This window comes from Brachypodium distachyon, chromosome 3, assembly GCF_000005505.3.
Source record: "Brachypodium distachyon strain Bd21 chromosome 3, Brachypodium_distachyon_v3.0, whole genome shotgun sequence".
Taxonomy (NCBI): domain Eukaryota; kingdom Viridiplantae; phylum Streptophyta; class Magnoliopsida; order Poales; family Poaceae; genus Brachypodium; species Brachypodium distachyon.
Window position 1 is genome coordinate 2,145,372 of NC_016133.3, and position 14,909 is coordinate 2,160,280.

Sequence of the window (14,909 nt, forward strand, 5' to 3'; positions counted from 1 at the left end):
CAAATCTGTATAAATTCAATATCATATACGATTGGTACGCATTTATAGATTTACAATCTTATGGCTACTTAATAAATAAGAGACCGGATTTGCTACCGATCGAGGGGGCTAGAAGTCCATCGGATATCGACCGTTCATTTTCCCTTGGAGATTCGGTTTTGTTTAGTCATATGCTTGCTTGGTTAATTTATCGCGACTACTATGTTGTTAGTCACGTACACGTTCGCCCCTATAGGGACCAAACCTCTTTATAAAATTTATCTAGTTGCAGAATGGCCTTGACTCTTGAAGTACCATGCCACCTCTTACTCTTGGTTAATTATCATATTTATCTAGTTGCAGAATGGCCTTGACTCTTGAATTACTATGTTGTTGCACTATGCCACCTGATACATCATAAACGTATCTATTTCTTTTAAGTTTGTTGAAGCATGTTTGTGAATATTTCACAGATCATCTTGCATGACATTGGAGAAATTTTTTGCTGGTGCAGCAGCCTGCAATGCTTGACAATCTTGAGAGCATAAGCAACTAAAAAAATTGAAATTTTGCACCACACCGGCGAAAAATCCTGTTGCTAAAGCGGCCTGCAGTAGTGCAGTGTGTGGCAACCTTGAGGGTTGGAGCAACTAAGACACCAAGATATGTGACAACTTCCCAAAGGGCACTTGATACTCAAGGATATTTTACTATTGCAAGTTCCGACAGAAAACTTGCATTCAACATATTTGAGTCTGTGGTGTGATGTGTGTTGTTTTTCCTATCTGTCATGACACTCCTATGTTTTTTATGTAGCTGCGGACAATTTTTATAAATTAGTGATGCTTGTGAGGTTTAGAATCTAGTGGGTTGTTGCGCAATTTGTTCACCTAGGGTTGAGAACTTGAGATCACTGATTTTAAAACTGCTGCAATAGAGATGTTGTCAGCCTTATTCAAGATGATTTGATCACTCCAGTGCTGATACTGTTGCACAAGCCTGTAACAGAATAGCACTTCTTTAGCAATCTGCCTTTATCTGTATTGCGACACCTCAATGTGTTACCTGCTACTCGAGTCGTTTTGAAATATAATGAGTCCGTTTCCATGAATAGGTGAGAAAAGGATACATGCTTGAACTGTGACCATCTTGCATTCCGAGAAGGTCAAGGATAAGCTAGTCTTTGATGGCAATGACACTGAGCCAGCCTCCCGACTCTGCTCCCGACTCTGCTGTGTTGATTAACCAGGTTAATGTCCTTGCATCTGTGCTTCTCATAATCAAAACTCACATCATAATTTAGCTTCCCTTCTAACTGTGACCCTAATTTGTATGACATCTGTTTATACCCATATCATATTGGTATATTTCTTGTCCAGAAATATTATCACAAATCCATCAATACTTGCATTTCATCGCCTAGCTGCCTACTCCTTAACTGTGAACTTCAAACTATGTACTCTTTCCGTTCCAAAATTCTTGACGACAAGAATTTAGGATCGGAGGGAGTATGAGATTGTCAATACATTTTTTACCTGAATGTTGCATCGGGGATCATATATCTGTTATAAGATCTCAAATTTTAAACATGTACTTTTGAGGCCTTGAGCGTACATGTGTAAACTTGAGACATGTACTTTGAATGATTTTAATAACATATTGGTATATGTAAGTTGTCTGATTTTTATTTAGAGATAAGTTGATTCCTCAACCATTGGATATGGTTTGTGATTTAAGATTCGGAACGAACGATGGAAAAAAAAGAATAGGGTAGCGTCCAAATAATAATCCAACAGTTCTGATACGTCAACTGAGATTTGATATTTTTTCCTTCTAAAAATCAGGCAATTGAGATATAGCCACACACACTTTTAATAATTGATGGCTATGTGCATCGATCGATGCAGAGACCAGGGGATACCCTCATTTTCGGGAGAAAAATGTCATATGCATGGATTGTGTTTCAGATATATATAAAAAACGTTTTATTTGACAAATGGGTAGTCCCAGCTAACAGTGAGTAATTTATGTTCAGCAAAGTATACTTATTTGTTCACATCAAGTACAGACACGAGACAAGTAGGAACTCAGATTACGGACATTGTCCTCGATTGGATATGGTTTGTGATTTAAGATTCGGAACGAACAACGGAAAAAAAAAAAGAGTGAGGTATGTCCAAATAATAATCCAACGGTTCTGATACGTCAATCATCAACTGAGATTTAAGTTTTTCCCCCCTAAAAATTAGGCAATTGATATATAGCCACACACATTTTTAATAATTGATGGCTATGTGCATCGATCGATCCATAGACGAGGTGATACCCTTATTTTTGGGAGAGAAAAAAACGTTGCATGCATGGATTGTGTTTCAGATATATCACATTTAATTATTATTTTTCGTTTTATTGGCAAATGGGTAGTCCAAGCTAACAATGAGTAATTTATGTTCAGCGAAGTATACTTATTTGTTCCCATCAAGTACAGACACGAGCAAGTAGGAACTCAGGTTACGGACACGAATGCCTTAGATAAACGGCCAGAAACATATACTTTTAGATGGATCCATGCTTACAAGAAACGCACCAAAAGCAGGGTATCATCAACAACGACAACCTCCAGCTCATTTGACCGCCATGTTTCTTCGAGATGCGAAAGAAACATGGACTGGACTCGATGGATCACTGGAGATGGAAGAGACGGTGCTTTGTAAAGCGAAATAACCAAGGTAAGCTAGCTAGTGGATGATGCAAAGCGAAAGGGTAAATTTCGTCCACCAATTAGCTCAGCCTCCTAAGATAATCGACGACTAATGGTACAACAGTACGACGTTCTTTCGAAACATGTTACTCCCTACGATCCTAAATTGCTATCGAAATATTACATGTATCTAACATTTTAAAAAAATAAAAACATCCATATATTTGGGTAAATTTGTTTTTCTTGCAAGAGTAAAAAGATACTACCGCTTAACATAAGAAAGTTGTGATCTGCGACAGCTCATGACCTAAGCTGTATCTGCACGTCTTGTGCTCGACAAGCCTGAGCCCGCCACCGTCCTCGTCCCGCCGCACCTCCACGCCGGTGAGCACGGCGAAGTCGCGAGCGTCGACGACGCAGCACCAGGAGCAGAACCCGCGCGGCGGCCGCTTCTTCTCCTTGACGAGCCTGGCCAAGCAGAACCGACCGCAGCCCAGGTGCGTGACCCATTCCCTGAACACGGGCAGCGAGGGCATCGGTGTCTCCCACGTGTGCGTCGCCACCGGCGCCGGCGGCCGCGAGCAGGTCCCACGCGCAGAGCTGGCTGGGCTCCCCGTACGAGGGCGATGAAGAGAAGCCGAACCAGAGGCCGTGCTCCGGGGCGTACTCGGCGCGCCATGTGAACGGCAGCGCCCAGTCCCCCACCTTGCTCCGCTCCCCCGCCGCCGTGTCCAGGGCGTACGTGCCGCCCTCCGCCGCCGACACCCACAAGCCCGACTCGCCGGCCTTCTCATACCGTAAGCCATGAACCCCGAACGGGTCCTCCTTCTTCCTCGCGTGCGGCGGCGGCGGCGGGAGCGCGCGCCGCGAGTACCTCCAGCCGCGCTCCCTGGGGTCCTGGCCCCAAACGAGCGCCTCCACGGATCTCTCCTTGTCTCCCTCGCCCGGGCACTCCTTCAGCACGCAGAGGCCGTCGCCGAGGGCCACCGAGAGAGGCTCGGTGCTGCGGCGGGCGGCCGTCGGGGCGCGGGGCAGCGCGTGGAAGGATCCCGCACCTGCGCCGCCGCCGTCGTCGTAGATGGCGGCTTGGCCGTCCTCGTCGCCGAGGACGAGGATCTTGTCCTTGCCCCGGCCCAGCAGCATCAGGTGCTGGATACCGTTGTTATCGCCGTGGTGGGAGCGGAATGTCATGGCGGGCCTAGGCAGGCGACAGTTCTCCACCGCGGGCGCCGGTGACGCCTTCTTCTTCTGGTCCGGTGAGTGGTTCTCGGGGTGGAAGAGGCGGGCCGGGTTGATGCGGTGCAGCGCCGACGATACGGGCGCCGTCGGTCGGACACCTCGGGACTACCTCTCCCTAGATTGAAATCTGGAACTGCCCGTTTCTGTTGGCGAATTCGTGATATAGAGAATGTTGCCGCGTTCTTTATCGGTTTTGCTATTGATAAGTCACATGTTTTTTAAGTTAGAAATCAATCGACATGTTAGCCATTGGATCTTAATCCAACAATAGCAAGCGAGAGATTAGAGAACGTGGATGATTCTTAGATCTTAATCCAACGGTTTTTAAACGTTGATCGATATTTAAGATTAATTTCTTAAAAAATGGGGCGACTTAGAAATAGACACACCCTCAAGAAATATGCTCTTCCAACAAATTAGGGCCTCGCAAATCAGGTATCGTTTAATTTGGCAATTAACTTGACAGCATTTTCCAACCCGGTGCATTATTCACGATCAAAATCGTTCCGGCCGGCTCATCTCATCTCAAAAAGATAATCTTATTCCCAGACCCGTGGCATGCTTGATTGATTACACAACACGCACATAAAAAAAGGAAGACGATCGAGAGCTTAATTACTACTTATGAGACCCTATGGCTACACGGTTGTGGACACTTTCTTCAACGCCACCACGAGAGGCTTCCGTCCATCTTTCGCTACGCTCAGCAACGAGCCCGGCACGGCGCCGCCTCGCCCTCGTAGCACGAGGTCAGCTTGTACCTGCTTGCGCGCCGTCCTGGTGCCTCTCGACGCGGAACCGGAACGAGTCCTCCATCGACGGCAGCTCCGTATCAGAGGTTCAGCTGGGAGGCCATGGCCAAACCCAACCCAAGACCAGTGGAAGGATCGATGGCAAGGACGCGAAGGTGCTCCATGGCCTATGGAAAGTAGACTCGACGGTTGAGTTGGTGGTGTACTGGTGTTGCTTCAAGCGCACGGAGGGTGTGGGTTTATATAGATGGCGTGAGAGACATTTGATTAGGAACATAGATATCTAACATCCACCACATAGATATATGCTTTCATAGGATATCATTTATACATCTGATATGATTACATAGGATAGCTAGCATTTATATCAGGTATGCTATCTGAGATTGTGTATATAGATCTCATTTAATGTTAAAGCTAGGTTCTTTGTGTAACAATTTATTCGGAGGTAGACCTCGTTTAATATTTATCTTGTGCTCTCTCTCCATTTCACAAAACACCCTGCCTCATATATATTTATGTCTTTGGATCAACGTAAAGGCATATCTCGTTTTTAGTGCCGGCCGTTCGGACCGTTCATCCCAAAACACCTCGAATTTCATACACATTGTACACTGCTAATTCCTAACCAGATCGTGTGATCATGGTGGCATCGGCCAAATAAGCACGCACGAAAAGAGCACACGCCTAATTGTTTTGCTAATTTTTTAACTGAGCACATGTCTAGCTAGTTCATTCATCACGCTAAGAACGGTACGACGGCAAGCACTTGCTGAACACGATCGACCATCAGAACCAGGTACTTATGTTCATCGACGTTAATTCTCTTAAGCTCGATTTTTATATGCAGAACTAGTTTCTCTTGAGCTCGATTTCCATGAGCTCACCATAGGGACACACGGTGCTGGAGACAGTCACGTACCGGTAAAGAAAAATACTTGCTCGTTCGGCCCATGGGCTATATGATCCAGTTCGAGCACTCTACATACATTATCACGAATCCGCCAACAGTCGCTCGCGCTGGCTTTCACCTCCGTCGGGCTTTTCTGAAAATCAATGTGGATGCTTCTGTGGCTCGTTCAGGTATGGGTGGTGCATTGCAGCTGTGTGCAGGAATGAGGCTGGGAGGTTTGTGGGTGCTTCGGCCGTTTCAATCCAGGGGCGGCTGACGGATCCAACAGCTTTTGAAGCTATAGCCTGCAATGAAGCTCTTTCACTAGCTCTGGACCTAAACATCTCGCGTGTTTGTATTGCTTCGGACTGTCTCATGGTGATCAAGAGTTTGGAGGAAGGGAGCCTTGGCTATATTATAGTGTCATCTTAAAAGAGATTGCCGAGCGGAAAGGGCTGTTTCAGGAGGTCGTCTGAGAAACGTCATTTCAACGTAGATGCTCATAATTTAGTTAGAACGGCTTCACCGCTTTCTTGTGGCCGTCGTGTTTGGCTTTTAGATGCTCCAGATATCACCTGAAAGTGCAATAAAGTTGGTTCTTCTCCTAAAAAAAAACAACGAATCCGCCAACAGTCGCTCAAGAAAAGAAAAAACAGTCTTTCTAAGTGGGGCACGTGCCCAGGACGGTCTTACGCAGCGGTGGCCGTCCGAACCGTCCGATCGTGGACCCCGTATCTCTGATCTCTCTGGCTTCCCTCTTTCATCTCTCTCTTCCTGTTATCTCTTGCCCGTTTTCTTCTTCCTCACCACGATCTCCCCGTTTTTATCTACTTGATAGCTGAGGCCATGGACGACGGCGGTGGGGTAGCAGCGCTGGGTGGGGCTGCGGACCGCGTCATCGCCACCGACGCGCTCACCAAGCTCCTCGCCGTCGTCGCTGGCCCTCATGCAGTTCGGCCACCACTAGTCCAACCTCACCTACTACCTCGAGGCTTCCGTGCCAAGAGGGGAGACCAGGAGGTACGTGCTGCGAGTTCCAGATCCCAATCATCAATCCTCCTGCACCGCTCCACTTCGCTTCCGCTGGCTGCGAGCCTGCGACATCAATTCGGCTTGATTGCTCGTTTGTTGTTGCCCATGTGTTGTGACCCTGGGTTGGTTTCGATCTGCTGTGCTCGTTTAGTTGCTGCTGCTTGTTTGCTTGGGGCAGGCGATGTGCCTATGCACGCTGCGAAATTAGTTCAGTTTGTATTGGATGTACTAGCTCGGCTTCTTGTTCTGATGGCATTTGTGGATGCATATGTCGACCTCTAGCTTGGTCCTACTTTATGTGTTACATGAACATGCCTCTACTCTTGACATGTATACATTGCATCGTATTGAGATATGTATGTTTCCCATAAGAAAAAAAAAGATAGATGTGTGTTACACTAGGTGGGGATAATCCGGCGAGTAGGTATGGGTAATCCGACAAGTAGTCATACCATATTCTTTGCAAGTAGCCATAGTTAACTTCGAAAATATGTATAGTTAACCTGCCACGTAGACATAATTAATCCGGCAAGTATGCATAATTAGCCTGGCAAGTAGGTGTGGATAATTTGGCAATTTGATACAGTTAACCTGGCAAGTAGGTGAAGTTAACCCGGCGAGTATGCATAATTAGGCCTGGCAGGTAGGTGTGAATAATTAATCTGGTAAGTAAGCACTGTTAACCTTGCAGGCACAGTTAATCTGGCAAGTAGAGCCAATTAACCTGGCAAGTAGACATAATTAACCCGACAAGTATGCATAATTAGCCTCACAAGTAGGTGTGAATAATCTGGCAAGTAGGCACGGTTAACGCGACAAGTAGATGCGGATAATATGGCAAGTAGGCACAGTTAATCTGGCAAATAGAGACAATTAACCTGGCAAGTAGACATAATTAACCCGGCAAATACGCATAATTAGACTCACAAGTAGGTGTGAATAATCTGACAAGTAGGCACGGTTAACCCGACAAGTAGATGTGGATAATCTGGCAAGTATGCACATTTAATATGGCAAGTAGAGACAATTAACCTGGCAAGTAGACATAATTAACCCGGCAAGTAGGTGTGGGTAATCTAGCAAATAGACATAATTAACCTGACAAGTAAGCACAATTAACCCAGCAAGTATGCATAATGAGCATGGCAAGCAGGTGGATTTAACCTAAGAAGTATGTGCAGTTAATCGGGTAAGTAGCCACAGTTAAACCGGCAAGCAGGAGAAGGTAACTTGACAAGTATGTGCAATTAATCTGGCAAATATGCACAATTAAATCAGCAAATAGGTGAAGGTAATCTGACAAGTAGGCACAGTTAAACCGGCAAGTAGGTAAAGATAACTTGGCAAGTAGAAGTATGTAACCGGCAAGTAGCTGAAGATAACCTGGCAAATAGGTGTAGGTGACCGGCAATTAGACACAGTTAAACCGATAAATAGGTGAAGGTAACCTGGCAAGTATGGACAGATAATCTGATAAGTATACACAATTAAACCCACAAGTAGGTGAGTAGGTGTTTGATGAACCGGCAATTAGCTGAAGGTAATGATATAACAAATAGGTTCTGATGAACTGCTAGTAAGCTTTGGTGGGGCAGGCAGCACATCTTTATTAGTTTGTGACTTTTGTACATATTTTTTTTGTTAGTGTACTTGCATGTAGTGATTTTTATCAGTACATATATAAACTGATTTCTGTTGCTGGAGGAATCGACTCAATTGAAAAGTACTAGTAACACGTAGTAAGAAGCTGGGTGGGAATGAGTCGGCGAAAAAAGAAAAGAATCGGCGAAGAGTACGAGCACGCGCGCGGCCGCACGGCAGGTCGCAGCATGCTGGCCTAGTGCAGCCCAAGAAAAAAACGAATCCGCCAAGAGAAGCTGGCAGTTCCAATATTGAAGGAGAAATTTCCAATCTACTCCGTAGTTGCTCGGAAGGGAGTCCAGAGGTGTCCGGCGGCGGCGGCGATGAACCGGCGGTTCCTGTACCTGGCGGTCTCGGACTGCATGCGAAGCACGAAGCTGCACCGCATCAACCCGTCCCGCCTCTTCTGCCCCGATGACAACCATTCCCCCCCAGACCCAGACCCGTCGTCACCGGCGCCGGCGGTGCAGACCGCTCGCAAGCTGCCTCGCCCCGCCATGTCCATCTTCTCCCACCACGTCAAGCACCTGATGCTCCTGGGCCTCGTCCTCGGCGACGACGCCGCGGGGGGATCCTTCCACGACCTTCCCCGCAGCCCGCCGTCCGCCCGCAGGGACAAGCCCCTCTCGGTCTCCCTCGGCGATGGCCTCTACGTCCTGGAAGGGTGCTCGCGGGAGGACCATCGCCGAAAGCTTCCAAGGCCAGAGATCCGTGCAGGCGCTGGTCAGGGAGGACCCTGAGGAGCCCTGGCGGTACTCGTGGCGCGCCCTCCCGCCGCAGCCGCCGCACGCGGAGAGGAAGCTGGGCCCGGGCGGGATCCCTAACCACGACGAGGACGAGGCCCGCCGGATCCGCGCCTACGCGGCGGTCGGCGAGTCGAGCGTCTGGGTGTCGGCGGCGGTGGGCGGCCGTGGCGGCACGTACGCCCTGGACACGGGCAGCGGCGCGTGGAGCAAGGTGGGGGACTGGCTGCTGCCGTTCGACGGGCGCGCCGAGTACGCCCCGGAGCACGGGCTCTGGTTCGGCATCTCGGCCGAGCCATGGGAGGCCGGCCGGCTCTGCGCGTGGGACCTGCTCGCGGCCGGAGATGGCGGCGGCGCGCCGCACGCGTGGGAGGCGCCGGCGTCCCCGGGGCGCGTGTTCAGGGAGCAGGTGGCGCACCTGGGCTGCGGCCGGTTCTGCGTGGCCAGGTTCGTCGAGGAGATGCCGCGGCCGCCGCACGGGTGCTGCAAATTCTGCTACAATGGCGATGCTCTCGAGTTCGTGCTCACCGGCGTGGAGGTGCTGCGGCGGGAGGACGAGGACGTGCTCAGGCTTGTCGAGCACAAGACAAGCACATACAGCTTAGGTGATGGGACGTGCTCTAGTTTCTTGTGACAACGTGCCAAAAACCAAATTCACCACGCAGGCATCTTTTGGAATCGGTGTTAAATTCTTTGCGCTCAAGAACGTAGCGGCTCCAAACCAAATTTTTTAGTGGGAGCCGGTGGCAACTAAAATACCATAACTCCCGATGCTTCGCGCGAGTTCAGCTGAAATATCCTCTTCTTTTCGCGCGAGTTCAGGGAAATTCCCCTTCTCTTCGCGGGCGACTCGAGCACTGGCTCAGCGGCGGCTACGCGGTGGTGAGCGACGAACAGCGGCTACGCGGCCGCGAGCAATCGGAGCCGCGTTGTGGTGGGTGGATCCAACGGCGCCCCGATGAAATCGCGGCAGATCCATCGATGTCTCAGGCGGCGGATTCAGATCCATCAGTGGCTCAGGCGACGGATCCAGTGCTGCTCGGCGACGGCAGTCCCACACGGCCGCAGGAGCCACCACATAGATCTGCAGCCAGAAGGTGCTGCTCACGTACTGTCTTCTTGCGGAGTGCTCTGGAACGCGTCGCATGCATCAGGTTTGCTTCTTGATACCGATTGATTGATTACGCTGATTAATTAGTACTTGTGGGCATGAATTTTGTGAGCACCGAGAAGTACGGGAATAGATGCTCAGTTTGTGTCGTTCTATGGTTTGTGCATACCTTATCAAGTGTACATCTTATTCTTGGATGCCAGAATTAAGGGTACAACATACTTATTCTCTCAGCTTGCATGCGAGAACTAACAAATACTAATCTGGGGAGAGGGTACAACTTTATTTGAAATAACTAGTACAAAAGATAAATAAACAGTACATAGAGAATCAAGGGTAGAACTTTATTAGAAATTACTTGCTACAGGAGTGGAGATTGAAAGCATACATAAGAGAAATGAAAGATTTATTATAAATTTTAAGCTTCATGGTCTCCAAATTGTTGCCAAATATTCTCTACCAAGTCAGCCTTGAGACGGTGATGTGTTGGTCGATCCCGAATAGCGGCGTCCGCATCAAGTACCATATTAAATCCATGTAGTGGCCCTTCTGTAAATCCTTCCAATGGTACATGATATTTACCCTTTTCATAGTCAAAATCATGACGAACTTCATAGGAGTCTCTCTCGTCTTGGACAATCATGTTGTGCAATATAATGCAAGTGTACATGATTTTGGCAAGCGTATTCTCTTGCCACATACGTCCTGGGTTACGTATAATGGCAAAACGAGCTTGCAAAACACCGAAATCACGCTCTACATCTTTCCTTGCTGATTCTTGGTGCTGTGCAAATAATTTGTGCTTGTCACTTTGAGACAGGGGGATTGTTTTCACAAATGCTGCCCACTCCGGATAAATACCATCTGCTAAATAGTAGCCCAGGTTGTACTCATTACCATTCACCATAAATTGAACCTCTGGAGCTCTGCCTTGTACTACTTCAGTAAACAAAGTTGATTGGTTCAACACATTGATATCATTATTTGATCCAGCAACACCAAAAAATGCATGCCATATCCATAGGTCATGTGAGGCAACAGCTTCAAGCATGACGGTGGACGTTCCTTGATCACCACGAGTGAACTGCCCTTGCCATGCAACTGGGCAATTTTTCCATTCCCAGTGCATGCAGTCAAGACTTCCCAACATTCCAGGAAAGCCACGGGCCCTCCCTATGTGAAGCAACCGTTGTATGTCTTCATTATTGGGCCTCCTTAGGTATTCTGGACCCAAATTTTGCATCACACCCTTGCAAAAAATACTCAAGCACTCTAGGATTGTGCTTTCAGCTATTCGCAGATTTTCATCAATAGCATCAGCAGGTGTACCATATGCCAACATACGGATAGCAGCGGTGCATTTGAGCAAGGGAGAAAATCCAGCCTTGCCAAATGCATCGCTCCTTTGACGAAAATAGGGAGACCAATCACTAAGAGTGTCAACAATATGTAGAAATAGATGACGCCTCATACGATACCTTCGTCGAAACTGCTTACTAGTGTACACAGGATTCTTCGAGAAGTAGTCAGCCCTCAATTGGATTTCAGAAGCTTCACGATTTCTATCAATGTGCCTTCGATGGTACCTTCTATGTTGATTAGACTGCTGCACTGCAATCTGAGCTCGAATTTGTTCTTCAATCTGAGCCTCAACTGGATCATTGACGAAGTCCCAATAGAAATCATTGATGGTAGCAAAACTAATTGGAGGTTCTACATGGTCCTGCTCAGGGTCTGAGTCTGTGGACATCTTCTTTTGTGGGCAAATATGGAGTGAGTCTGTTGTGTGGGTATGACTGAGCATAGCAAGCTTCAGCCTCCATTTATAGTGGCTGGTTTCCAATGGCTAGTTTTGACTTTACTGGCCAGCTTGTTTGGCTCTGAGTACATATTAATTGCATAGCTACTAAATAACAAATACACAATGAATTCAGAAGTAGTGCAAGGTAGAGCTAATAAATTTTTGGCAGTACTAATATAGAAATGGAGTACATATAAATTAGATAGCTACTAAATAACAAATACATAATGAACTGAGAAGCAGTACAAGGTAGAGCTAAGAATTTTTTTGACGGCACTAATATAGAAATGGAGTACATAACAAAGACACATTTAATTGAGAGGTACATTTCAACTAATTAGTCCAGTATTCGTTCATGGCCCAGCTTCTCATCATTAGTGAAATTTGAAGTACCCTTCTCGATTAGATTAAAGTATTTGTCAAGCTTCGCAACCTTTGTCTTCTCCTTCTCTGCTTCAATTCTTTCTTTCTCGTTCTCTGCATAGAGTAGTGCAGCTGTTGCCATCTTTTCAGCAGTAATTGATTTCCTTAGTTGAAGATTGTTAAACTGTTCGACATTTTCATTTGACAATGTTCCTGTGGAGCACTTTGACTTGCCTTTTCGCTGTGCTTTTGCTGCCTTCTGCCCTTGGGGTCGTTTGGTTTCTTCCTCTGCCTCAGTTTCTTGATTTGAAGAACTGTATGCACCAGCTGTATCCAACTTATTCCTTTTATTCATTTGCTCTAGGGTATACAACCTTCTCCATTTGGGTTGTTTCTTCACCATTTTCCACCAGTGCTCCAATGGAAAGGGTCTCTTCATTTTGGCAACCACCTTGTACTTCTCACGAACTTTCTCCATTAACTGATCTTCGGATTGTCCACCGGGATATGTGCTCTTCAATTCATTGTAGCAAGCATTGAACTTTGGGACCTTCGATGTGTTCTTGGTCCAGTGGTTTTTGCATTGTGCAGCTGACTTTTGCTGGTCTTGAGGTGCATACATGTTGTACTCTTTTGCTATTTGTTTCCATAAGTGATCGGACTTTTTTGAGTTGCCATCAATTGGATCATTGGAGTTGTTCAGCCATGCACTTACTAGCAATTCATCCCCCTTCTTACTCCAATTCTTGCCCTTGCCTCTTTTTACTTGCTCATCCGGACTGCTCTCACTTCCTTCTTCATTGTTAGCAGGGTCTTCTACTCGATGTGCAACGGAATGTGGAGTACCTGACCCCCCAACCGGACTATTATCTTCGTCTCGGGACCCATTGCCTCCAGCAACTCCAAAGAAGGCCATGGATCCAACGGGAGACGTTGGGTTGTTGCCTCCATACCCTCCATACCCTCCTTGTAAGTATTGAGTGGTATGGCCTTGGTAAGGCACACCCTGGTAGCTTGATGGTGCTGGTATGAACTGAGGACGACTTGGTTGAGCTGAAAACTGGTAAGCATTGTGTGGGTGATATTGTTGTAGATTGGGAGGTGGATAGTTAAAAAAAGGGGATGGCTGATTGTTTTGGGGGTGCTGGAGGCTTGCATTTTGTGGATCTGAAGATGGGATTGAGGAATTCAGCATGTGTGTGTAGCTCATGGAGGATGAGTGATCCATCTTTGGAGAGAGGCCTGGATGTGTATTTTGTTTTGTTGGTTGTTTGTGTGCGTATATAAAGCTGAGCAAACAACGGTCAGATTATTACTTTTATTTTTTACCTGTGTATGTTTCACGATGAATGATGTTCTGGTGGTAGTTGGATGGTGTTAGTTGTGAAATAGCACTTAAGGTTGTTGGTGGCAGTTGAAATCTGAAATGGCAGTTAGTAGAAGATGTTATTTTATTTTTTCTTCAAACTTGGCACCGGTGCATGTAGAAGCACCGGTTCCCCATTTTTCAACTTTTGGCACCCCCTCCACAGTGGGCACAAGCGGTGCCAAAAACCAAATTGGAAATTTGGCACCCCAATTTGGCACACCCTAACTTAGAGGAGTTTTACGGCAGGGACAAATAAATCTAAACCCTCCATTGAAGTGATCCAAGGGATGAAATCTATCAATACTACATGACCAGGGAAGTAGTGTATATTTGCTGGTACAAGGGCAAAACGGCCAGATGTGCCCAACAAATCCCGCACAGCTCGGGAGATGAAATAATATTTTTATCGGACCAGAGGCAGTTGGTTCAGTCCTCGATCCAGGTTGCTCACTCACGGCTTCTGTGCGTCGTCTCGTTCAGGGTTCACGGTCAGGCGGGCGGCGGCATTCCCCATCCTCACGGGCAGCCGGCCCAATCCCCTCGATCGCCCGCGCGCCATAGTAGCAGTGGTCTGACCCGGACACGGCAGACAGCGAGCAAGACAAGAGGAGCAGCGAGAGCAATGGCGACGACTACCAATCACATTTTTTCCTTTTTTAGGAATCGATATTTCCTTTTTTTCTTTTACGTGTGTTTGGGTTCGCGATTGGTTTCTAATTTTGAGACAAAATTACCATCCCAAAATAAAAACACATAATTAAATAGCTTAATGTCAAATTACCAAACTACCCACGCCAATACTACTCCTAGCCTGTACTAGTAAATTGTACCGTAAAAAGCCTCGTTAACCAATGTTATTCTTTTCTAGCAGCATGGATCGACAGCCATGTCTTCTTCAGCTTGATCAAGCAGTACTGCAGTAGCATGGGTGGAACTTTGAAGTTTGAACTGATGAAATTATCGTGGGGGAACAAAAACAAATGTTGTTTTTAAATAATTCCATACGAACGTGTTATCTGCATTTTTTGTTCTTGCATCACATGAGCAGTGTCATAAGAAAAAAAAAACAAAGGTATACTCCTCCATTTCAAAATATAAGACGCATAACTTTAATATAAAGTCAAACTTTCTAAGGTTTGACCAACATTAAAACAAAAAATATCAATATTTATGGTGTCACATGAAAAACATTGGATCTGTTGTGAAATAGTTTCATACTATCTTGGTTAATTTGACATTGTAAATACTGACATTTTTTTTGCTATAAAGCTTAGTCAATCTTCAAA

The 14,909-nt window shown here is 46.6% G+C and overlaps 2 protein-coding genes across 2 annotated transcripts; both read right to left on the reverse strand.

Moving 5' to 3' along the window:
• Positions 1-10,508: 10,508 nt before the first annotated feature.
• On the reverse strand, positions 10,509-11,663 carry LOC100840429. The gene has a single exon (XM_003570851.2). The coding sequence runs from the start codon at positions 11,559-11,561 to the stop codon at positions 10,509-10,511; it is 1,053 nt and encodes a 350-aa protein (XP_003570899.2). The 5' UTR covers positions 11,562-11,663.
• Positions 11,664-12,228: 565 nt separating this feature from the next.
• LOC112271496 (glutathione S-transferase T3-like) lies at positions 12,229-13,170 on the reverse strand. Its single transcript, XM_024460682.1, has one exon. It carries the CDS (start codon positions 13,168-13,170, stop codon positions 12,229-12,231), a length of 942 nt encoding a protein of 313 aa, XP_024316450.1.
• Between the last annotated feature and the right edge of the window lie 1,739 nt (positions 13,171-14,909).

Coding starts and splice junctions, on each gene's coding strand:
- LOC100840429 (XM_003570851.2), bottom strand. CDS start 11,561: ATGAGGCGTCATCTATTTCTACATATTGTTGACACTCTTAGTGATTGG.
- LOC112271496 (XM_024460682.1), bottom strand. CDS start 13,170: ATGGCCTTCTTTGGAGTTGCTGGAGGCAATGGGTCCCGAGACGAAGAT.